Source organism: Peromyscus maniculatus, chromosome 5, assembly GCF_049852395.1.
Source record: "Peromyscus maniculatus bairdii isolate BWxNUB_F1_BW_parent chromosome 5, HU_Pman_BW_mat_3.1, whole genome shotgun sequence".
Classification (NCBI taxonomy): domain Eukaryota; kingdom Metazoa; phylum Chordata; class Mammalia; order Rodentia; family Cricetidae; genus Peromyscus; species Peromyscus maniculatus.
The window spans coordinates 80,561,994-80,588,169 of NC_134856.1; the positions used below are offsets into that span (position 1 = coordinate 80,561,994).

Here is a 26,176-nt window from a genome sequence, read left to right on the forward strand (position 1 = left end):
AGGGGTCACAGGCACCACGAGGCCACAGTCCTCGTCTGAGAACATAAAAGGTAGTCAACTAAGGACCGTTACTCTCAGCTTCCTGTGCCATAGTTCTTCACATGTGTGCATGTGTGTGTGCACATGTATATATCTGTGTGCATTGCATGTCTGTGTAAGCCCAGAGGCGATCTCAGGAACGTTGTCGCCTGCTTTAAGGCAAGTGTCATTGGCCTGGTGCTCACCAATTAGGCAAGAATTGACACCCAGCAATCTCCAGGGACCCTGCTGTCTCTGCCTCCCCAAAGCCGGGGTTACCAGTGCACCCCATCACACCTGCTTTCTTATGTGGGTGCTGTGGATGGAACTTGACCCTCATGTCTGTGTGGCAGGCGTTTTATCTGCTAAGCCGTGTCCTGGTGCCTGTGTCACAATTAATCGAGTTCCTTGATCGGTACAGATCCAGGAGTCAGAGTTAGCTCAATGATGAGTGTCTTGTTGGCAGCACACTTGTGACCCATCGCCAGGCATGCTGGGTCCAAAAGTGTGCCCGAGTCTGCATTGCTCTGTGTCCCGTCTTATGCAGAGCGCAGGGCATTGGCTGAGGCATCCACAGAGTCCAGCAGAAGTCACTAGTGTATCTACCATTTAAAAATGAAGTTCCAAAAAAAATAAATAAATAAAAAATAAAAATAAAAATGAAGTTCAAAAGTGATTTCTTATCTTGGGAGCAAAGGCCAGCAGTCACCGCTCTGGGATCGTAATTTACTTAGAACTGGGCTTGTGGTTTCCACTCATTAACTCCTAGACGGCAGGACAGCGAAAGTCAGAGTGGCTCCAGCCCGCCGTGCCTGGGCTGTCATAGCTGCTTCTGGGAACTTGACATTCAGTGCTCATGACAGCCTCTGAGACGAGCACGCCCCCGTCACACATCACAGCAAACAACAGCACCTTATGTCGAGTGGACCAGAGAAGTACTGGAGCGTGACTTTATGTATGTGTAGCTAAGATAAATCAAAAAGAGTGGTGCCGTTCCGGCAGGGGTTAGGCACTTCAGTCATCCCTGCCCACCCCCACCCCCAGCCCAGTGCAGATGATACTGAAGAGCATGGGTCTTGTTCTAGGCGAGCAGAATGAATTCCTCATACCTGGGGCAGGAGCATTGGCTGTACCTGGTGACAGTCACTGAACCTATAAGAAAATGGATGTCAGGGCTGGGGAGATGGTTCACTGGATAACATGTTTGTTCCACAAGCATGAGGACCAACATTGAAATCCCCCAGAACCCAAAACTGGGCAAGCAAGGGGACTTTCTTTCTGCCCAGCACTTGGGAGGCAGAGGCAGGGGAGCCTAGACTAGCTGGAATCAGCAAGCTCTGAGGGCAGCTAGAGAGCCTGTCTCAAAGTGGAAAGCCCTGAAAAAAGACATCCAACATCAACACTGGGCATGCACATGCACACATATGAATATGTACCCACACACGTGTGAGCTCACATACACACGTGAGAACACACACACATACACAGAGAGAGAGAGAGAGAGAGAGAGAGAGAGAGAGAGAGAGAGAGAGAGAGAGAGAGAGAATATGGATCTTTAGAGCATGTTGTAAAATTGATGCATTTGTTTTCTTTTTTAAGATTTATTTATGTATTATGTATATGGTATTCTGTCTGCATGTGTGCCTGCAGGCCAGAAGAGGGCGCCAGATCTCATTACAGATGGTTGTGAGCCACCATGTGGGTGCTGGGAATTGAACTCAGGACCTCTGAAAGAGCAGCCAGTGTTCTTAATCTCTGAGCCATCTCTCCAGCCCTGCATTTGTTTTCTTAACAGCAACAAAATTGTTTTTAGCATCTACTGTCAGCCACGGGAGATGCAGAAATGACTGGCCTTTGGCGCCTGTCAGTCTCTCATGTGTGCTTAGAAGATAGTTAACAACACACAATATAGGAGATGCTACAAACCAAATCAAGAGGCTGGAGAGGTGGCCCAAGGGAATGCAAACATCAAGGCCAGAGTTCAGATCCCCAGAATGCATGTAAATGCTGGGCAGTCACCAAGGCCCTCCAATAATCCAAGGGCTCAAGCGGTGGAGACAGGATCCTTGAAGCAAGCTAATAAACTAGGCAAACTACTGAGCTCTGGGTTCATGTGTGAGAGAGACCCTGTTGCAATATAAAAAGAGGGGAGTGTTCAAGGAAGACACAGGACATCAACCTCCGGCCTACACACCTACACACATTTGCATCGCACACGTGTGTACCCCTACACATTCTAATACATCTACTCGTACAGACACCCCACAGACATACATAGGCAAAAAGCGAAATTTTGGAACAGCCTTACAACAACATATTGGAGCAAACAGTTTTGGATTAATAAAAAAGTAAAGCCAGGTTCCACCAGAATCGGCAGCCCTTGGTTTGTAAGGTAGTTTTCCCGGTACACACTCTGCTTGACTCTCTCTTGTGGGAATTTCTAGAAAAATCAATATTCCTGGACCATCCTTGGGAATTTGTTTATTTAGGGAATCCAAGATATTAACTGGCTCCACATTCTCCCATTTAGAGCTCCCAGTCCCACCCCCTGCCCGGCCCCACCCCCCTGCCCAGCCACATCTATAATCATTTCAGGCTCTAGGAATGGGTCAGTCTGTGAAGTGTGACAGCACATGATAGAATGCATTTATAGTCCAAGCATAGTGGAGGCAGAGAGAGCAGGACCCTGAGGCTGGCTCTCCATCCAGCCTAGCCTAATGGCTGAAGGGTAACTAAGGTAGACAGAAGATGTCTTTTTCCCTCGGAAGCAGAATTCAGTTTAGGACTGCTCCCATCTTCCTGCTCTCTTTGCTTCTAGCCATTTCTATACAGTGGTTTCCAGTTAGTTCATTGCTAGATAAATATCAACCCAAAGCAGGGCATTGTGGAAAATGCCTGTAATCCCAGCTTTTGGGAGGTCGAGGCAGGAGGATCAGGAATTCAAAGTCATCCTGGATTATGTAGTGAGTGTAAGGCCAGCCTGGGTGAGACCCTCATATTTTTTTTTCTAATCAAGCCAATACTTGGCCAACAACACAGCCATCAGCTCTAAAACATTTCAACATGAACCTATTTCCTGCAACATCCCTTACCCCCAGTCCATCTTCAGGAGCTGAAGATTGATTTGTGTTTTCTAGAGTTTTATATAAATGGGATTGTGTCATTTATATGCTTTTTTAAATCTTTCATTTAAAACTTCCTTTGTTCGACTTCATTATTTTTAGGAATAATGAAGCAATAGCACGTTCTCTCCGTTGCTGTGTAGTATTCCATTTGGAGATCATGCCATCATTCACTCATTCTTCTGCTGGTAAACCTTGGGATTGTCTTAAGTTTGGGCCATTCTAGTGTCTTTTCACATACAGCGTCTTTGAACTCATGTGTAAGAGACCTTGTGTAGACAAATGCCTCCTTTCATGGGGAGGAACTGTGAATGCCTAGAAATAGAATAATGGCTTGATCGTATGTAGGTTTGCTTTTAAGAAAGTGTGGTTCATGTGGCATCCCAACCGCTTCCAGTAGGATGATGTGAGGATTGTTAGCATGTTACTGAAGAGTGTTCTGAGCCCTATAGGGAAAGCACATACCCCACAGGAGTGGAAAGGAAACTGAGGCTGAGAGAGAGAGAGAGCTGTGGTTAAAGGAAGCAGGCATCACCTCTCATCTTGACTTCATGATTCATGTCCTGTCCCCGCCAGACAACAGTTCTCTCGGGAACTCTTTCCCCCGGATAATTCCTGAGTGTTCCTCCATTGCTGAAATACCAGGAAGGATTCAAGATCCCCTGCATGCCTACAACCCAGTGGGTTCTGCTCCAGGGAGACCCTCGTCTCCAAACACCTGCCCAGTCCAACAACCTAACCAGCTGCCTCTCCTTTCTCCAGGGGACACTTGAACTGGCTTCAACTAGATCGAAGAGTACTGGAGCATGACTTCCCCAAAAAGTCTGGGCCTGTGGTTCTGTACTTCTGCGTGAGGTAGGTACTCCTGGAATTCCTACTTTGGCTCCTTTGTTCTTTATCAGAAAAGTCTGGAAGGATGGAGAGACTCAAAGGAAAAGGGGATCACGTATCTCTTGGTCTGTGGTTAGGGGTAAAGGCCATAGTACAACTGCATTCCAAGAGGCTGAAAACTCAGGTATGACTGCTCTGGGCCCATCAGTATGTGCACTGGTCACAGGCTTGCACGCTTGTGTGAGGGTACATGTGTGGAATGGAGGGAGAGAGTCGTACATCTCAAAGTAAAAGTAAACTGAGTCTTGTATTGTGTCACAAGTCCTGGGATCTGTTTTGGAGCCCCTTGATGCTCCCTAAGAAGCCTCTGTGGCCGTTGCCTCTGTCCTAAGTGCCACTGGAGTCCCTTGAAATATATAGATTTATCTCAAATTGGGCTGATTGAAATGCCCTTCTAGCAGAGAAGAAGAAAGGATCAAAAGATGTTAGAGGGCTGAGAAGATGGCTCAGTGGATGCAGCGATTGTAGTTCAAGTATGAGGACCAGAGTTCAAATCCTGTGTGTGTGTGTGTGTGTGTGTGTGTGTGTGTGTGTGTGTGTGTGTGTGTGTGTGTGTATAGTCAGGCATGTCAATTGCCTCTAGTACCAGTGTTCAAGAGGCTGAGACAGGGAGTCCCTGGGACAAGCTGGCTAGTTGGACTTGCTGAATACTAGTGAATTCTGAGATCGGCAAGAGACTGTGCCACAGTGGAGAGCAATCAAGGATGATACCCACTGTCAACCTCTGGCCTCCACACTCTTACGGACACATGAAAATATGCATACGCACATCATACACATACACAAAAAGAAAATTGCAATGTGCACTTACCTGTTTGAACACATTTTACTCAACAGTTGACGTGAGAATTGCATTTGTGATGTAGTGCTGTGATTGTGTGTGTGTGTTTGTGTTTCCATGCATGCGTGTGCACATAGAAACCAGAAAACAACCTCCTGTGCCATTCCTCGGGCACTGTTCACCTCTTACTTGAGACACAGTCTCTCAGAGGGCTGGGATTCACAGTGTAGGCCAGGCTGACTAGCTGGCAAGCCCCAGGGAGCCACCTGTCTCTGCCTCCCAGTGTTGAATTACAAAAATGTGACACCATGCCCGGATTTTTAAAAATCTGAGTTCTGGAGTGCAAAGTTACATCTTCATGCTTGCAAAGCATGCACTTTCCTATTGAGTCCTCTCCCCAGCCTCGTGGGACACGCTCTTTTTTACTTTATTATTGTTGTTGTTGTGTGTGTGTTTGATGTATATGTGTGGACACATACATGCCGCTGCGTCCATGTGGAGGTCGGAGGACAACTTTTTGGAACTGATTCTCTTCTTCCACCTTTATGTAGTTTCTGGGGACCATACTTTAGTTATTAAGTTTGGCAAGTGCTGTTAACAGGCTGAGCCATCTCACCTGCCCCAGTGAAGAGCTTTTACATTCTGCCCTGTCTTCTGAAGACCCCAGGACTGATCACATCTGTTTGCAAATGGATATGGGAGGCCAGAGGAGAGTCAAAATGCAAATGAGCAGCCAAGGCAGGAGCCAGAGCCCCCAGACACAGCAACACTGAGCACCCAGCAGGGGAGCCGTGAGGAGCACTCCTGCTAAACACTGGAATCACTCTTTCTAAAACAATCAGCAGTACTGCAGGGGTAGGAAGGGCTGGATTTGAACCCAGGACCTTGAGCTTGCTAACAACCACACTACACCCTCAGTTTTCAAATGAAAATAGCTACTTTGCCAAGTCTACAGACCGTGCTCCTCTTTAACAAGTCACAAGTGGGATGCAGAGGGCTTGCAGCTCATTTCTCCCCGAAGAGCAGGGCCAGGGCCGCAGGTCTACACTTGGCGCTCCTGACTCCACAAACACCATCCACCAAGTCTCAAGCAAAGCGCTAAAGGGTCCATTGAACAGGCTGGAGTGTGTGTCTTTACCTCAGCTGGTGGAGCAAATTTCAGCTCGTGGTTAATGCCTTTTTGATTTGCTTAACAGCTGCAGGGATATCAGAGCTAATCTCAGCTATTTCCATTACTGATGGGAATGATTTCAATGCCATATTCTCTCTAATGGTGTCTCAGATGAATGGGAAATAACCTTATAAAACAAAGACTAACAATTCCAGTGAGAGGGGAGGTGGGATTAGGCAAGAGTTGGTTCATTAACCTATAATCGTAGGTGGAAGCGTATATACTTGGCCACGTGTGGGGTGCCCCCTCCTTGCTACAGCTTTTTTTTTTTTTTTTTTTTTGCCATGATTGAGATTTTATTGTTAGTGCTGCAAGTTGGTACAAAGACATTTCAGTGCATGCACAGTTTATTATTACTGCTTCTATTATCGTGTGTGTGTGTGTGTGTGTGTGTGTGTGTGTGTGTGTGTGTGTGTGTGTGACAGTGCATGTATGGTCAGAGGACAGAGGACAACTTTGTGGCTCACTTCTTTCCTTCCACCTTTAATGGATTCTAGGGATCAATCTCAGGCTGTCATCCTTGTTCGGCATAGTAAACACTTTCCTCAACGAGCAGCTCACCGGCCTGATCTGTGAACAATTGCTAACATATGTACTAGAAATCTGTGTATTGTGATTCATTTTGAAATAATTATTCCAGCAACTTTCCAGCTTCCAATCTGGAGGGAAATCTCTCCAAAGTGGCTCTTCTAATACAAAGGTCTTCAGACATTAATGAGCTGTATATAAGTCTGACCAACCTGCAGTTTAATACCACACACATATGTGTTCAAATTCTCGGTCTCTCAAGCACCTTAACAGCATTATTAAAAAAATCTAACTGCCATAAGGAGACCCAAGAGTTATTTATAGAAGGCCTCACAGTTGCAACAACCAAGGAACAGCGTAGAAATAGGATTTAAAGTGTTCAAGATCTATTTAATGCACAACCAGGACTCCAAATTGCCATTTGAGATGCTTTACGTTGTAAGCTATAAAACTGGCCCCCAACTCCTAGAATGCTAAAGTCACCCCCAATAAAGCATTATTTTTATTGTACCGAAAAACAACCCCAGTTAGTAAATTATTTCACTAAATTATTTCTAAAAAAAATATTTATGGTGGGGCATGAAGGTACATGCATTTAATAATTTGCTGGGGAGGCAGAGGCAAGCGAGTCTTTGTGGGTTCGAGACCAGCCTGGTCTACACAAGGTTCTAGGCTAGCCAAGGATACGTAGTATGATCAGTCTCAAAAGAAAGAAAGAAAGAAAAAAAAGATGTGTATGATCGAGGAGAGAGCTCGGTCGATAAAGCTTACAGGACCTGAGATCCCCAGAACTCCCATCAAAATCATGGACATAGTAGCACACTACAGAGAAAGAGACAGGAGAACCCCTGGAATCCCAGGCCAGCCAGCCAGCCTGCTTGATGATCTCCAGACCAATTTCAAAAAGACCAAGGTGGGCAGCTCCTGAGGAATGACACTGCAGGTGACCTCTGCCCCCCCCCACATGCATGCTTGTGCATCTGCACACCTGTAAACATTCAAACGTACAAACACACCAAATCATTTTACACTTTAAAACTGGGGTGAGGCGAGGGCGCTTCATTCTTTAAGCACCGTTTCTTTCCCTGGCTCTTTTTTGTCAACATTATTAAAGCACTGGGCTTAGCTGCATGCCAAGGGCATTTTCCAAGCGCCTGGACAGCCCCCAGTTGTCTGTAGGCCTGAGGACTCAAACCCCGGTAGCAAAGCATTGAGTTTTGAGGTCCCTTAGGATGTACACCCTTTCCAGGTCACCCCAAGCTGTTTTCTCTGCCTAAACTCAGTGACAAGGAAGCTGGACACATTCAGTGCACGTTAGCAGCAGAAAGAACTGGACATCAGACTGACCAGAGGCTGCACAGAATCCACTTCCGGTCTGCATCCGGAAACGACGCTTCTGCCCATGGTACTTTCGATTGGCCTTAGCAAGCATCTCGGGGAATACTCCTTAGACGAAAATCTCCAGTGTGAGTTTGGTGGTTCACCCCTGTACACCTGGCACTGGGGGGGAAGCTAAGGCAGGACGATTGCTTTGAGGTCAAGGCCATCTCGAGCTGCAGTGTGAGATTATGTCTCAGAAAAATAATTCAGGCTGGTGGGGCTGGCTCAGTGGGGAGACGGCTCGCTGAGCCAGCATGGAGACCTGAATTCCGACCCAGCACCCATGTCAAAGCCTGGTGTGAGGGAGCTCTGGGAAGAGGGGCCAGACACAGGTGGTTCCTGGGGACTCAGAGCTGAAACGGCAAGTATCAGGCTCAGTGAGAGACTCTATCTCAGAAATAAAGTAGAAGTGATTGAGAAAGATACATGGAGGTGACTGCTGGCCTGTGTGAGTGCTCACACCGGTCAATATACACATGCGGGTATGCACACGGGCACATATGAACCCACATGCAAAAATATTTTCGTCTCCAAACTCCATGTAGGATTAACCCTTCTCTACTCTTTGTGTGTGTGTGTGTGTGTGTGTGTGTGTGTGTGTTGATCTATATACACACTGCATTCAGGCAGTGCCCTCAGAGGTCAGAAGGCGGCTTTGGATCCCTTGGAACTGGAGTTACATGCAGTTGTGACCTACCGGCCATGGGTCCTGGGAAACAAGGCTGGGTTCTCTGCAAAAGCAAGTACTCTTAGCCACTGAGCCATCCTGTCAGTCCTTCTCTGCTATTCCTGTATACAGGTCAGACAACAGAACATTCCTTTCTTTCCAGCTCCCAGCCAGTGGATCTTTCTGGAAGGTAGCATGTTTCTATGTTTAGTTTCCTCCTAGACAGCCAGGCCTGAGTGCTTTGTACTCATCGGGTCCAAAGAATATATACTTGACCCACTCCTCCTCTTTTCTCCCCTAATCTCCACGGAGTCTGCGCCATTATTCATCCTCCTGCGTGGACTGTGAGTCCTGAACCCGCCCGGCTCCTCTTCCTGTTTTTAAGCACACGGATTCTCTACGGCAGAACCTCTCGACACCCTTCCCTCTCCTCTTTCCCCCCTGAACTCAGGCCCTTGTTTACTGTCCCATCAACTCTTGCATCCATGTCTCCAGGTGGCTGTCATCTTGTACTGGCCGTAGGAGTCCAGCACATTCAGTGACTGAGTTCCCACTTTTTGGCTTGCCCACACAGCACCCTAACAAACCAAACCTGGTGGCCATTTATTTTCTCTGAGAGAAAATGCAGATTCTCTTCCCCGAGGTGCACTCCATGTAAGAACACATTTGTCCTTCTGTGCTCTTCTAACCATGTCCCCTTCTCTGGGAGAGGATGCTGTCACTTAGGGTTTGTCAGAGACAACAAAAGCCACATGAGTGCACCCCATTAGCCTACTTCTTCTCTATTGGCTTCATCTTTGTAGATTCCTCCAGCCTCTGCTGTACACACATACACCACACACACACAAACATGCACATGTACAGTGCAGACACATAAACACACACACACACACACACACACACACACACACACACACACACACACTGGTAAAACACACATACAGATAAACACAGAGAGAGCTAGAGGCATACACCCACAGACACACATACCTAGCCACAGATGCACAAATACATATACATACACATGTATATACATACATATACATGTATATGCATACATACACATGTATACACACATGTTCATGCATGCACGCACATCCCTCTGAAGAAGAGTGACTCTTCATCTTTCCGTATTACAGAAGCCACGAGCGCTTCGGTTCCCCCTCAGAGCTCTTTACCTCACAGCTACCTCACCCTGGCTCTCTCCTCTTCAAGACTACATGTTACCTCAGTACCCGGAGGACATACTCTCCTGTGGTGTGCCCACCTTTGCTCTCTCTCTACTTTGTTCATAGTAAGTGCTCAGCAAGATGGGCCCCTGCTTGCTCCCTTCCCCATGTTTCACTGCATTCTCGGTGTGTGGCCATCCATCCCTGCTTCCAGGACACCCCGAGGTCCCTGGAGGACTCTACCTACAGATTCCACAGATGCTCGCTCGCTCGCTTGCTCTGTGGTGCCACTCTGACGTGGCACGCTGTGGCTCTGGCTGCCACCGACCGCGTCCTGGGTGAGTGTTCAGGTCTGTGGTTTCTGTGAGGTTCTGATCCAAATCTTCCCCCTCTGCGCATGGCTCTGCCCTCATACATCCAGGTTGTGTTTGTGAGGCCTTGCCTCTCTGTCTCCTCTCCCCCGCCCCCCTCCCGGCCCCCGCTCTTCCAGCATGTGAGTTCATACTCCCCCTCACTTCGCTGACAGCTCCACCCTCACCAGTCCTGAACCCCCTGTTTCCAGGTCCTTCCTGCTACAGACGTGCACCCAAATGTAGCCCGAACCCATTGATGTCGTTACTTTTCCGCGCTAACACACATGTTGTTCAATGGCAACTCATTATTCCTGGAACTGACACGCACTCGTGGACCTCCCCTGCCTTCCACAAGCCAGATCCCCAAGAGTCAACCAAGAGCACCTCCTCTTTCCCACTGGTGCCTTCCTCTCTCCTGGCTACTTCTACTTCTTCTGCGTCTCAGACTTTCCCAGCACTCTCCACTGGCTGTGGCGCCGGCCTCCGTAAGCCCCTCCCAGACTTTCAATCTCCCGCTCAAGCTCTGCTTCTGATCTTGGCCCCCCTCCTTTCTCCACTGTGTGCTGCCACTGAGCACCTCTCTAGAATGTTCAATGCTAATGGTTCCCCCATTTTCAGCAGTGTGTTCCCTAGGGTCTGTCTACCTCGACCTACCTGCTCGGCTTCACTTCTGCCTGCTCCCCTCTCATTACATACTAATCACTATATGTGACCAAGAGCTCCGCCAGCCATTGTTGACTGCTGAAAGGCAAGTTCTAGCAGCTTGAGACGGAGCCTAATAAGTGGGTCAAGAAAAAAAAAAATGGGAGGAAAATGCAGCTATGTACCTAAGGAAGTCTATGCATTTTGTTGGCCTGGGTTTGTGCTTGGAATAACTCCTACAGGGCAGTTCCTTGAATTGTATGTTCGGCTAAACGACCCCAAATAATTCTTACAGGGCAGCTCCTTGAATTGTATGTTCGGCTAAAGGACCCCACTTAGCCACTGTGTCTGTAAGAAAATAAATAGATTAATCGCTTCCAACCTCGAATTTAATAAACCACAAACTGAAATGAACAACAGGAAAAGGACAAGGGAAATCGGGAAGCTATTCTCTAGAAGATGATCCTTTGGCCCCAAGGATGTCTCTTTCCCTGATTGAGACAACAGGGGCTGCTTCCTGTCCCTCACAAGAACAATGGTGGCCTGGATCTTAAATGGGGTGCCCAGCTAACCAGAACCTGCCTTAATTCAGCCGGGTCCGCAGTTAAGATTAAAGCCTCTGCAATTCTAAACACCAGAGGTACTTGGCTGTAGAATCCACAGCATATTATTCTCCTTATTATCGCCCCCTTTTGCCACTAAAAGTCAGTGTTCCAAATGTGGCATTTGTGTTCATTACAAAATGAAACCACTGGCCCGTTTAATTAACACTTGCTGTAAATACTCGGTGATTCCCAAGTGCCAAGAGGTGGCTGCGAGAGGGAGGCAGAGGGGCAGGGGCCTGGCAGAGACCTGGCTGATGTCATCTGACTAGACAGTCACTGTGTCGCCTTCAGAAGCCTCCATGAGCTAAAGAAGGGGTGCGACTCCCCAAGGCTGCAGATCCTGATGCCCAATCATCCAATCAATGAACTTGGAGCGCATACCCCCTCTTCAGACTGGGATAAAGTACTCTTGAGTAGCAGGTCCTTTGAGCTACTGTGGGTATGACAATGGCTCTCGGGGCTTTAGAGACATCTTGGCTTTGACCTCAGCCCGGAAAGCTGTCCCTTTCTGCTCAGAAAGGAGCACTAAGATTTACTCCAGTTAAATGTGGGAGGTAACTTATTTGAAGATACACATTTTGTGGGTTGGAGAGATAACTGGAGGTAAGGCTGCTGTATAAACTGACAACATGACCATAACCAGGTATGGTTAAGGGGAAGGTTTTTCTTGTGGGCGTGAGGGAGAAAACAGCCAGAGGCATCTGGGAGAGTCCAGAGCAGAGAAAGTAGTAGACAGGACTCGGCCAGCAGACTGGACTTGACCGTGACGGGGTGGGGGAAGAGTGAGTGATAAAGAGAGAAAGACCAAGAGAGAGCAAAAGAGAGGATGGGGAGGGAGGGGGAGAGAGAAGAGAGAGAGAGAGAGAGAGAGAGAGAGAGAGAGAGAGAGAGAGAGAGAGAGAGAGAGAGAGAGAGAGAGAGAGAAGCTGAAATAGCAGGAGTATAAGGAAAAATGAGTAGCTGTGGGGAGGGACGCCCATGAGTTGGAGAAGTATTTTGTTTTGTGTTGTATTTTTCCTTTGTGAGGGAGGGTTGGGAGGAGGGCTGAGAAGAGCCAGAATGCCAGCATGGACTCTGAAATGTGTAACAGGTACTTGTGATACTGAGGGAGCCTGGAGGCCTGCTCCCGCTTTGGTATGCTGCTAGGTGCCATAGATAGCCACTTGTCCCTTCTTGAGCCAGTGATAAGGGAATGGCTCCTTTGACAGAGGGGAAACAGCTTCACAACTCCTCGGTTTTGTCTGACCACCAGAATTTGGGGAAATGGAGTTTCCTTTGGACCTGACAGCTGCCTGAAGCTGTGAATTCTATCTCTGAACCCCACGTGATGGAAGAAGAGAAACAACTCCATCCAGTTTTCCTCGACCTCCACACACACACTGTGGCACACGTGTGCATTTGTACACAGGTGTTTATTTTGTTATTCAAGTATGAAAGCCAACAGAGTGTTGATGGCTTGTAAGGCAAATTCTAATTAGTCTTAATAATAAAAACCTGGAGTCAGATATTAGGGTGAAAGCTGAAAAATCAGAGAAGCAGAGCAGCCAGCCACTAGAAAGAATTCTTCCCTCTAGGAAATCTCAGACTGACAGGGAGCCTAGGCTCCTGTCTCTTCCCGCCTTATATTCCTCTCTCCACCCAGCCATATCACTTCCTGTCTCCACCTCCCTAGTGCTGGGATCAAAGGTGTGAGCCACCACTGCCTGGCTCTGTTTCTCTTTTAGACTGGATCAATCTTGTGTAGCCCAGAGTGGCCTTGAACTCACAGAGATCCGTCTGCTGGGATTAAAGGTGTACACCACCACTGCTTGACCTCTATGACTAATTAGTATCTCTGCTCTTCAGGCAAACTTTGTTAGATCACAAACAAAATATCACCACAATAGCCCCCAAGAGAAGGGATGGTGCCACTTGGGGCTGTGTAGGCAGGGGCATCTGGGAAGGTCAGGGGGCAAAAGGGGAGGAGGAGAAAATAGGCAATATCCTCTATTATGGTTTCTAGGACATGCAACTGATAAAATAGGTAAGCAGGCTTGGGCCTAGCTAATTTGAATGATTCTGATTCTGATGGGCTTTCAAACCTAGGGACTTTTCCATGTCATCTAGAATATGTCTCTGGGCAGAAGAGTAGGAGACCATGAGAAGAGAGACAGGGGTGGCACATGAGAGCCGATAGAGGGGGAAGCATGGCTTTGGGCCTGTTAGTCACATATGAGAGTTAGAGTCCATTGCCATGCATCACTTACGATCGCTTACTTACTATGAATTGGCTGACTTTGGAGTCGGCAAGCCCAGGCGTTCATGCCTTGTAAAGATGCGGTTAACACAGAACAGGCTTGGGTTTGCCTCACAGAGCCGTGCAGTGGAGAATCCGTCTTTCATTTCCCTGGGAGCCCTTAGGAACCCAGCATGCTCTTTGTAACTGTCCGGGGGACGGTCCCTTCCCAGCACAGGCAGTCAAGGAAAAGCAATAGTGCCACCTACTGTCACAGAGGACCGCAAGCAGGGGGGAAAAGGACAATCTCAACTTTCCATGCCATCCATCAACTGCCCCCATTTCCCCAGAAGTCTCCTCGACCTGGTGCCTGCCCAGGGTGTGAATAGAGACGTCTCAGGTCTATTTTTATCCAAGCATTTCACTTTTAGATGCTTCTTAGCACAGATAGAAAGTTCAGGATGAATTAAATGTCCAAGATTCTGAACAAAAACATGACAGGCCCAGAGCTTCCAGGATTTTCCAGGCTGTTGTCTTGGTGATAAAGGTTAACAGGAAACTGCTTTCCAATTTCTGTCAAGAGGAGGATTTTTTTCCCCTCCATCCCAGAATATGCTTGTTATTTCTACAACCTCCTGGGCCTCTCCTGCCGGAGAGTCGAGATCTGTGAAAATGGATGCCGATGCCAGAGACGGCCACGCTGCGGCCTCGTTTATTTCTCCTTTACTACAGCACTGAATTTCATAAAATATCCCTCTGGAGGAAACGGGGGCTGAGGGTGGGGGACACGGAGAGCATCTTCACACTTTAGTTGAGGTCTAAGGCAAATGGGATGAAGACACGGGACTTAGAAAATAGTTATTTCAGACCCTCTGGATTTACACTCAAAGTTACTATGGCAATAAGCTCTGTCAGACTCTGGCGGTCACGGGTAATTTTTTGGTATGAAGATACAAGATTATCAGCAGCCTAGCTTTAACTGCTTTCCATGTGAACAGTAAGAGATGGGAAGTAGCATGATGCCGGGTTGTGTGGGGTGGGAGACGGACCCCACACCTAAAATGTCATGACACTCGGATGGCATTTGTTATCTCTTTGTCCTTACGCTTACACTGTGATGTGGCTTAATCCCCAGCCCCTCCCCAACACACAAACATGCTGCATCATGTGTTTGGACATGGAGCTCCAGCTGGTGCTGCTGTGGGGGGATGTGGGGGGGGCCTTTGGGACATGGGGCTTATCTAGCCAAAGCAGGTTGCTGGGGGTGAACTCTGAAGGGCATATTCACCCCCCAGTTCCAGCCTGAGCTCTCTGCTTCCTAATCCAGCCAGCAAAACATGAAAAAACTATTCGGGAAGCGCCCTCAGCTTCCCTGCCATGCTGGACCAGTGTCTCTAGACATTGACTCCGAAAGAGTACTTCCTCCCTGACGTCGTTTCTGTGAGGCATTCCTTCACAGTGAATACAGCTACAACTAATACAAGTACCCCTTAGGAACTCTAATACAGTTGCCCTTTAGGAACTCTAACACAGCTACTCCTTAGGAACTTTAACACAGCTACTGCTTAGGAACTGACGGAGAGGGGATGAAGTAGAGGAAAGCCAAGCATCAAAGTTAGCAGTTGTACCAGGTGCTGTCTTGTTCCCGAGGCGCGAAGATAACAGTGATATGCCCTAGCCCTCCTCCAGTGGGTGGCAGCCTACTGAGAAGCCATCCCAGCAGTTAGTCAGAAATGACAGGGCTGTGTGAGGTGTGCTAAGCAGTGTCCCCGGAGAGGGGCTTTGGGGGCGGGGCTTGGCTGTGGAAATGGTCACTCGAGGGCCCTTTCAAGCGGCAGGCAGGTGTTTCGGGGACAGGGCAGCTAGAGATCAACTGATGCCCTCTCACCGGCTTTGCAAGTGAGGACCGTTTTTTAATCCTTTGGGATTTTGTAAGTTTGATTTTGTAACAGACTGCTAGTGTCTGTTCATGGAGGCGACCTGCCCATCTCTGAGTGACACCATGGCAGGCTCTTCACACATTTGAAAAATGGTGGAAGATACCATTCACTTAGTATATGAACAAGAGGGCCGTGAGCCTGGCCTGCCTAGCCTGGCTTCGTCAGTTGTAAGGAGGGTTTTTTTGCTGTTTTGTCTCTTGAGACAAGGTTTTGTGTATCCTAGACTGGCCTCGAACTCTTCCTACGTAGCTAAGGATGGCTGTGATCCCATTCCTTCTGCTTGGACCTCCCACAGCTGGGGTTACAGGCGTGTACACTAAATCCCCTTTTGACTTGTTCCTGCTGCTACTGCTGCTGCTGCTGGTGGTGATGATGACTATGATGTGTTACAATGGAGGAGGCAGTGGCAGCAGGTGGTGGATGTTTTAGTTTAAATTCATTCCCAGTATCTAAACATAAAAGACTTCTTACGTGGAGATCCATTGAGTCCCACTCTGCTCCTTCTCCTCCTCTTCCTCCCCCTCCTCCTTTTCCTCCCCCTCCTCCTCTTCCTCCCCTCCTCCTCTTCCTCCCCTCCTCCTCCTCTTCTTTTAATTTATCCTTCTCTCATATTTTACATCCCGACCACAGTTTCCCCTCTCTCCACTCCTCTCAGTCCCCTCCCCTCCTCTTCTTTTACAGTTGGAAAAAGAGACTCTCAGTACAGTCGGGTGGCATGTCCTAAGTCACACAGAGCTGAGGTCACATCCCTGGTCCCTGACTGCCTCCCCAGAATCCTTATCAGAGTTGCTGAGTGGCCACAGCACTTGCTGCTTCTTCCTCTGCCCACGTCACCCTCCGCACCCTCCTGCCCGTTCATGTCCTGAAATCCCGCCAGCGCCCTCCTCGTCTAGTCTGGATTTTACTCCAACAGCCTGACTTCATTTCCTCATCCAAAATTGCTCCATCCTTAATGCACTGGTCCTTAGGCTGAATGGGCACATTATCTGATTAAAGAATTTAATAAACTCTGAACTGATGTGCAAAGGCATGTTTAATGTAAATTTAAATACTGCCCACATGTTTCATCTTGAGAGAAATCCATATGCTCCCTCCGATAGGAATTCAATTCTCATTTGGCTTAATATGCGTGAATGTCACAGCCTTAAGAACACTTATCCCAGCCCAGGGGTGTGCTGAGAGGCAGTCACACTTCATCACCCTCAGGGAAGCGTGTAGGAAGTGGTTGTGAGGGCCACGTGACCACCACCTGCTGCTCCATTGAACAGAACAAAGTCTCTTCTAAAAATCTAGCTCAACAATGATTAGGATTTAAAAAAAAAAAAAAAAAAGTAACATGAAAAAAATAGCAGAATGAAGAATTGGAAATTGGGTGAGGGAGAAGAGGGATGGTCAGCTAAGAGTCCGAGAATCATAGTTAATCCAGGTCTGTGATAGCCACACTCAGGTGTCTGTGGAGACTTGGCTCCAGAGAGCTTGGAGAGAGGAGTGAGATATACCTGAGAGCCTTCTGGATGTTTCCTTTACAGCTGGAACACCCTGGTCTGGCCCAGCTCTGGGGCTGTGTTTTTATCCATCCTCATTTTCATATGACTGTGGGTAATTCTTTTTTGCCACTTTGAGTTTGGGTATATTTCCATGGAAACTTTGTGCAGGTATTCCATGTGCCATTGTTGGAAAACCAAAGACCATGAAACCCCGAAATGTATAGTACTTGTACTTGTTTGTTAGTACTTGTTAGGTATACACACACACACACACACACACACACACACACACACACACACACACACGCACTTTTTTTTCCCTCTTGGGTGTGTATTTTAAAGGGTTTTGCTTCGGGTTTTAAATCAGTGCCAAGAGCTGATGAAACAGTTCTGAAGAGCTTTCCACCTGTACAGGCAGGAGGAGCCGAGTTTGAGCCCCAGAACCCACATAAAGCCAGGCATGCTTGCACATGCTTACAAGCCCATCACTGGGGTTGGAGGGACAGAAAGAGACCCATGGGCTCACTGTCTAGCCACCATAGCCTGTTTGGTGAGCTCCAGGCCAGAGAGAGGCCATGTTTGTTTATTTTTAAATGTGGACAGTTCCTAGGAAACTGTACTCATTTGTCCTTTGACCCCCATATGCTTGTAGACATGTGAATACGTACACTGCACATATATATGTAGGAATACACACATACACTACAATCAATGCCAAAAAAGGCATTATAGTTTGTAAACTCAATTATGTCCTGTATCTTATTATCATAATAGTTTAATAGTTAGAACTGCTTTGTCCTTAGAGGTAAGACTGTTGTTACACTACCCAAGCTCCTGTATGTGTCATAAGACTATATATTTCCAGATTTATTTGTGTGTGTGTGTGTGTGTGTGTGTGTGTGTGTGTGCACCTCCATGAGTTTATGTGTGCACCGCATATATTCAGGTGCCCACAGAGGCCAGAGGGCATTAGGAGGCAGTTGTGAGTCATCTGATTTGGGTGCTGGGAACTGAACCCAGGACCCCTCGCAAGAAGAGTAAACACTCCTAGCTGGTGAGCCATCTCTCCAATCCCAATTCTAAATCTTTAACTAAGTTGACTTTACCATATAGAAAAACAGAAATCTTCGAATCTTAGAGTCGTGTATGTCAATATCTCAATCGGCTTATGATTTGCATTTTCTGAGGGCTTGGTGGTACCTGGAATGTATTTTCATATGCTTATGGGCCTTGAAGGTATGTTGAGAAAAATGCCTATACAATGGGTATAAAACATGGTGTGCCTCTCAGAGAAGTCAGCAGAGAAAAGACCGATGGCCCATTTGTCTTTTCTTCTTTCAGCACAGGAACTGCAATCCTCCTCTGAAGCCACACAGCTCAACGCTGTGGTTGACTTTCACTCCCCCCACCCTCCCCCACCCCGGTGCCTCACGCATGGTTTTTCTCTTGCAGATTCTATATAGAAAGCATCTCCTACCTGAAGGACAATGCTACCATAGAGCTCTTCTTCCTGAATGCCAAGTCCTGCATCTACAAGGTAGGAATGGGCTCTTCCCGTTCAGTTTCCTAACATAATCAAAAATATCAAAATGTTGCCCACAAGGCAGTTTTGTTGATTAGGAAAAGTCATTTATAAATTAATTGCTATAAATGAATGAGAAACTGCATGTAAGGGAAGCCACCAGCTAAACAGCATGGCTTCTTCCAATCCCATCACTGTTCTGGCTTTACAGATGTGTTCCTCATGGTAGAGAGGTCAAAGCAGCAGAGAATCAACTAGTCACATCATAGCCACAGTCCAGAGCAGGGAGGAAGGACTGTGCGCACGTGTACTTGCTGAAGGACTATGCGCCATGTGCAGTTGCTGACCTGTGCTCATTCTGTTTCTATGCTCTAATACAGTTCAGGACCCCCTGCCTAGGGAATGATACCACCAACAGTGGGCAGAGCCTTCCCATGTCAATTAACTTAAGTAAGACAATCATCCACAGACCAACCTAACCTAGACATTCCCTCACTGAGACTCTCTTCCCAGGTGATTCTAGGTGTGTCAAGGAGACAGTTAGAGCTGAACCATCCATCATATACTCATCCCCTGAAGCTCACATGAAGCACAGGCTTGGAGCTTTATGTGAATTGCCTGGATCCCCACATCTCTATTCTGTGAGAAAGATGAGTCACAGGGAGATGTACATATCTAATAAACAGCAGAGTCACTCTTTTGGTTCAGGGAAACCTAATTCCAATCACAGAGTTGATCTGTGGCCATGCTGTGTTCATGGAGGGCGCACTCTCCTTGCACAGTGTACCCAGAGAACTTCAAATGTCTCGGGTAAAGCGGCCACTGGATGCTTTGGGAAAATTCCAAGGAGAACTCCTGGCATGTGGCTTTATATATCGAGACCTCTGTTTTGGAGTACTGCAGTGACTTACCAAACTCGAAAACAGGAGAGCTGAAATTGAGTGATGGCTGCTGCTTTGCCTTGGAGGAGTTCTTTTCCTGAACTGCACAGGACAATTCCATCATTCAGAATGGAGGAGGGGCTGGTGGAAACCAAGCCCAACTCTGCAGAAAGACCTCACTTGGTGGTAGCTGATGAGCCAGGACATATACCAGCCTGAAACCCAGAGCATGCTGTTAGAGTGCTTTAAGTTTTTGCTGACTGGTGGGAAAAGACGTTAATTGTAGTTCCAGGTGCTTTCAAATTTCTTCTTCCCTCTAATCCCTAATTATCTCAATATAAAGTGGAAAGAATAATTCTATCCAGATACCTTACAAACCATAAGGGCACCTGATGGTTTTTTTAAATAAATGGGCAAGCACCATTTTTTAAACGTTGAGAAATAATAAAAAATAAAAAAAAAACTGAGCACTGTCCACAAGGTGGCAGACTTGAGCTAAAATAAACGGCTAGCCCTCAGCCTTTTGAAAGGGCCTGACCAATTAAATTAGTGCTTGGGGCACACCCGCTCATAAAGGGGAAAGAAGCTGTTTCCTGGAGTTGCTGGGTTCCACTTGGTCATACATGCTGAGCTTTCGGTGATCAAGGAGATTAAGTCCTCAGAAGTAAATATTGCAAATTTTCCAAGAGGAGATGCAGGTGGCCGTGTCTCCAGAACTGGCCACACTGAAAGTCCAGGCGACCTCAGCATCAGCTGGCTTGCCAAACGGAACATGGAAAATATTCCAGAGCCCTAGCTCCCTCTTCTTAAAGTCCATTCTGGAACATGGTCACAAAAGTGACCACAAATGACCAAGGATGAGTCCTCTAAAGCTTGTGTGGACAGACTCTGAAGACCACCTGTTTAGCTCAGTCGTCTAAATATTCTCATTTGCAAACACTGACAGATTTTACTAACAGGGCTTGTAGGTATCCATTTGGAGCCTCAGAACTTCTGAGGAAGGTGAAAGTTTGCCAAGGAGGAAACTGGTGTTCACAAGAGCTGGAAATGACCAGACAGCAGTGTGCCCAATGGGCCACATTCAACTACATGTAACAATAATGGAAGTCCACACAGTTGTAGATATCTAGGTTTTGCTGTGACAGACTTGGGTTCCCGTACCAGCTAAATGTGTCTTCCACAAAATGTCTCCAAGCTTCATTTTCCTTTTTGACTAAACAGAGATATTGCAAGATCCAGCCTACATCTTCTAGAACATACTCCTAAGACAAAGCTTGGAAAGGACTTAGCACTGTGCCATACCCTTGATCAAGTCACTTGGATTCTGATACATTTTCCTTGGCTACAGTTTTCTGTGCCACCCACCTGGCCCCAGGTGTATGATGGGACATTAGCCCAGAAGGCAAGATGACTTAATAACTAACTTGTCACCTTGATGCAGCCCCAAACATTGATTTACCCAGCAGTTTGGTATCAGGTCCCTTGCTGTTTTCTTGGAGGTTGACTCTTACAGGGTTTTTCCTTCCAAACTTGCTTGCTTGCATTGATATGCTCCAAGGTGAGCATAGGGCCTTACATGTGTTACACAAGCACTCTACCACTGAGCTATGTCCGGGCTCTCTATTTTTCATTTTGACACAATGTCTCACTATGTTACCCAGGCTAGCTTTAAATGCACTATATAGTTCAAGCTCTCCTTGAACTTCAATTCTCCTGCCTTGGCCCCCTGAATAGCTGGAATTACAGGTCTACACCACCACACTCAACTCCTATGGTGTTTCAGAGCTAAATGGTTCAGGTGAAATAAGCTTCTCACCCCTGCTTTTTTGTAGACCTATTTCCATTCATATTTTAAAAACAGTGTGATCTATTTTTGACAGGGAGCAGGGTAGCTGGAGAGATGACTTAGCAATTAAGAACACGTGCTATTCTTACAGAGGACCCAGGTTTGATTCCCAGCACCCACATAGTGGCTCACAACTCTCTGTAACTCCAGGTTCAGGAGATCTCATGCCTTCTTCTGACCACCCTGGGGACCAAGTACCCACGGGGTACACATACATACATGCAGGCAAAACACTCACATATACAAAATCAAAACAAATAAAATATACTTTTAATGTATTTTTTTTAAAAAGCGGGGGAGGGGGGACTGGATTTAATCAGAGTGTAACTCAGCCAGAAGAATCTAGCTAGCATGTGAGAGGCCCTGGGTTCAAACCCCAGCACAACACAGAGTGGGAGAGGGTTATTGTTACTGTCATGACAGGGGACAGCTTAAAAGGAAAATGGGGGGAGGTCATTAAAATGGATCAGCAGGTCAAGGCGCTTGTGGCCAAGACTGGCGAGCTGAGTTCGACCCCCCAGGACACACAGTGGGAGCAAAGAACCAGTTCCCATGGGTTGTCCTCCGACTTCCACACCTGTTCACACATCTGCACATACTGTAATAAAACAATTGAAGTCAAACGGTTCTCAGAGGCTTAGTATGCAAATGTACCCATCTCTTCCACTACACATGTGCTGCCCTTTTGAGTCATTTTGCTGTTCTTTCTACTATCTGCCTCTTTAATTCTAAATAAATGGCCCAGTTCTTCCTTGATGTGGCACCTCTCAATTTATTAAACTCTTCAGAAGATAGACAGGATTGGGGTGTCCTCTGTAGCACCTGCACGCTCCCTCCTCTAGTTTTCTTGGGGTAATATCGTACTTCTGGGTGGAAGCCATAATCAACATCAGCGTGACAAGGCTAATTCAGCCATTGTCCTAGGGCTGTGATTCCTTTTTTTAGACAATGAGTTGTTTTACCTACAGGGATTCGTTCCTTTGTTTCCACTTGTTTAGTTTCTGTGTATCTTTGGCTTTTTGCTCACAACTCCTACAGATTCCCAGATACATTCTAGTATTCAGTTCCAACTGTGAGGGCAATTCATCAGCTCTCTCTGGTTTGAGTTTGTGACGTCTGCTGCTATTGATTCTCCTGAGACCTCCCTCCTGGAACCCTCTGCTCTCCTGGTCCATGAACTTGGCCAGCTTTCTGCTGTCTTCGTGGGAGGCCGCTTGCTTTCCTGTCTGGGTCTTTCCCCACCCCCGCTCTGTACTGGGTCATCTGACTCCTGGATCCTGGCTTGCTTGGTTGGTTGGTTGGTTGGTTTTACACCATTTTTTATACCATGTTTTCCTGGACAGCATCCCTAAGTAAATCTAGGGAAGGGACACCCCAAAGTAAAATGTTTGTGTCCTTGTGGGTCTGAAATGTCTTTATCCCACCCCCACCCCCCACCCCCCATTCATATCTACTTGGAAGTTCGATTAGCTGTAGAAATGCAGAAAGACATCTTCTTTATCAGCTGTTGTTCTAGAAACGCCCACTGTTTGTCCCTGTCCAATGTATGTGCCACCCCTGTGCCATCCCCCACAGCTGGGTCTTCGGGGCTTTCCTCTGCCTTCCTCTTACCTAACATTTCAGCAGTGCGGTCTTTGTAGACACATTCTGCCGAGGACCTGCTGGGTGGATACTTTTATTCTGGAGACTGTTTCTTCCTGAATTATTTTTTTGTTATCTTCTCCTCTTCCGTCCCCAGCCTTTCTTCTTGGAAGTGCTGGAAGTCGGAAGCAAGGGCAGGTTTGTGTCCCATTTTCCATTTCTGGCTTCTTACTCTACTTTCTGGGAAGTTATTGTCAGCATTGCCTGTCACTGCTTCTTTTAACCTTAACATACATACATACACACACACACACACACACACACACACACACACACACACACACACACGTACACACACATACATGCACACATATACATGCACATACATGCATACACACACACACACACACACACTGCTTCTAAGAATACCTTTGCATTTCTGTTCTCTCTCTTTCTCTCTTTTAAAATACTCTATTTTAGGGTCTGGAAAGATGGCTCAGCAGTTACAAGTGGTTTTGTTCATGGAGAGGACCCCAGTCTGGTTCCCATCACCTACACCAAGGAGCTCACAATTGCCTGTAACCCCAGTTCCAAGGGCTTCGACACCTACTGACCTCCATGGGCACATGCACATGCATGGGATACACACATAAGCATAAATAAAAATGAATATTTGAGATTGAAAGACTCCTGGTGTCCATCTCTAGCCTCTGCATTTACACCCATAATTTTTAATTAAAAAAAAACATTTTTGCTTTAAGAATATACTATCCCATCATTTTGATTGCATTAATTACAGTGTATGCTCAACTTCCTTCCTGGTTCTTCTGTTTGTCTTTTTCTATCTTTGCCTTTTCTGTAGGGTGACATCTCCACCTCCACCCTCCAGCCTCCCAGCCTCCTAAACCACACCCTGGTCTCTCTTGGTGTGTGTGTGTGTGTGTGTGTGTGTGTGTGTGTGTGTGTGTGTGTGTGTGTGTTTGTGTGTGTGTGTGTGTATGCATGTATATGTGTGTGTATGTATATGTATGCATGTATGTGTGTGTATGCATGTATATGTGTGTGTATTTGTGTGTGTATATGTGTGCATGTATGTGTGTATGCATGTATATGTGTGTGTATTTGTGTGTGTGTGTGTATGTATGCATGCATGTGTGTGTGTGTAGGTCAGAGGTCAGCCTCCACTGTCATCCTCAGCTGCTTTCCACCTTGGGTGGCCTTATCTGTTGCGGGGAATCCCAGTCTGTCCATTCCTGATTACAAGGGAGCCAGGAAAACTAATGAGATGATCTGAACACATGGGTCAAAATCCTGTCTCAGTGTCACTGAGGAAGGGTCCAATGGGCAAGCTGCTGTTTCCAAGGGGACCTGAATATCAGTCTTTGGGTGAGGGACGTACACTCCCATTTCCACCTGGGCCATGCCAGTTTCCATGGCTTAGGAGGAAAAGTGGCCTCGTTTTGGGATGTAAACTTTTTGCTGCAGCTTGCATCCGTCTGGAGAAGCCTCTTCTCGTCTCTCTTTCAGCAGGCAGGCAGGAAAGGCGGTTTTCTTTTTATTTTTCTAGAGCTACAAACATGGTTTTCCTTTCCTTTCTTCCTCCCTCCCTCCCTCCTTCCCTCCCTCCCTCCCTCCCTCCCTCCCTCCCTCCCTCCCTCCCTTCCTTTTTTCCTTCCTCCTTTTACCAGGAGTGAGAAAACACAGCAACAGTAAATTTCTCTCTCACTTTCTCTTCCTTTACACCCTCGTGATTTCTACAACAAAATCGGGGAAACAATCATCATTCCCCAACTTGCGGAGATAAACTGTGGGAGCAGGACTATCACTACACACTTCCGGTGAGACAGGAAGGACTGTAGCGTGGACTTGCTGACACCTCGTGTGGTCTAACAACACCTATGTTATAACTACCTACGGTGACGGGTGGGCAGTGGAGAAATATTTATGTTCAGGAGACGAACAAACATCTTTTAGGACTATGTGTTCAGTTCCACCGAAAATTCCAACAAGATGCTGTGTTTCCTGGGTGAAGACTTGTGAGCCGGCAGGATTGTCCGGCCAAACCTTTCCCCTCTGGTCTCCTCCCTCCGTGATTGTGACTTCTTATGACAGCTGGAGAGGTCCATCAGTCAGCCTGTAGGAGGCAGCCCACCTGTCACACACGGCTGGAGAGATTTGGTAAACATGGCCTCTTGCGTTCTTCTTCCGCATTCAGGCTGTGAGGTGAATGCTACCTTCCTCTGAGTTCTACACTGACAACTGAAATCACTGTCAGAAATTAGTTTGAACCAGCCAGGCATGGTAGCACACGCCTTTAATTCTAGCACTAGGAAGACAGAGGCAGGTGGATCTCTGTGAGTTCAAGGCCAGCCTGGTCTACAAAGTGAGTTCCAGGACATCCAGGGCTGTTACACAGATAAACTCTGTCAAAAAAAAAAAAAAAATCAACCAGTGTAGTAGTACTTAGAATCCCAGTACTGGGGAGACCAAGGTAGGAGGATCATTCTAGACTACATAATGATAGTCTATCTGAAAAGATTATAGGCAACTATGGTACATTGCTGGTCTAGCATAAACAAAACCCCAGGTTCCCTTCCCAGTACCATATAAACCAATGCAGTGGTGTACATTTGCAATTTTAGCATTCCGGAGGTAGAGGCAGGAGGATCAGAAGCTCAGAGTCATCCTCCACTATTTAGCAAATTTGAGGCCAGAAAAAGGAGAGAGGGAGGGACAGAGGGAGAGAGAAGAAGGAGGGAGGGAGGGAGGGAGGGAGGGAGGGAGGGAGGGAGGGAGGGAGGGAGGGAGGGAGGGAGGGACTGAGGAAGTTTAAAAACTAGTCATGGAGAGATGGCTTGGCCGTTAAGAGCGCTGGCTGCTCTTGCAGAGGACCTGCTTTTGGTTGCCAGCACCCACTTAGTGACTGACAACCACCTCTAACTCCAGTTCCAGGGGACCCAGCACCCTTTGCTGACCTCCACAGGATCCTGAACACATGTGGTGCACACTCAGATAAATGTATACACACAAAATTAATCATTTTTTGAGACAGGGTTTCTTTGTGTAACCTTGAGCCTTGGCTGTCCTGGAACTAGCTCTGTAGACCAGGCTGGCCTCGAACTCACAGAGATCCACCTGCCTCTGCCTCACAAGTGCTTGGATTAAAGGCGTGTGCCACCACTGCCCAGCAAAATAAATAATTTTTTAAAAAATTAGTCATCACATTAACCTCTCTACAAAATTTAGATTGTAAATTGATGTCTTTTTAAAGTTTTCTTTTTAATTTTAGTATTCAATGCTATATTTATTTAATATGTTTAATGTTATTTTAAATTTCATCATTTAGAAAGAACAATTCCCACAAATCTACAGATCCT

The 26,176-nt window shown here is 46.9% G+C and overlaps 1 protein-coding gene across 15 annotated transcripts in view; it reads left to right on the forward strand.

The window, feature by feature from the left end:
- Frmd4a (FERM domain containing 4A) overlaps positions 1-26,176 on the forward strand; it is a 749,198-nt gene that overhangs the window by 613,693 nt on the left and 109,329 nt on the right. For all 15 annotated transcript variants that reach the window (XM_076572733.1, XM_076572735.1, XM_076572742.1 and 12 more), the window contains 2 exons: positions 3,903-3,995; positions 18,422-18,506. In XM_076572733.1, the coding sequence (XP_076428848.1) occupies positions 3,903-3,995; positions 18,422-18,506 (178 nt within the window). The remainder of the gene's footprint in view (positions 1-3,902; positions 3,996-18,421; positions 18,507-26,176) is intronic.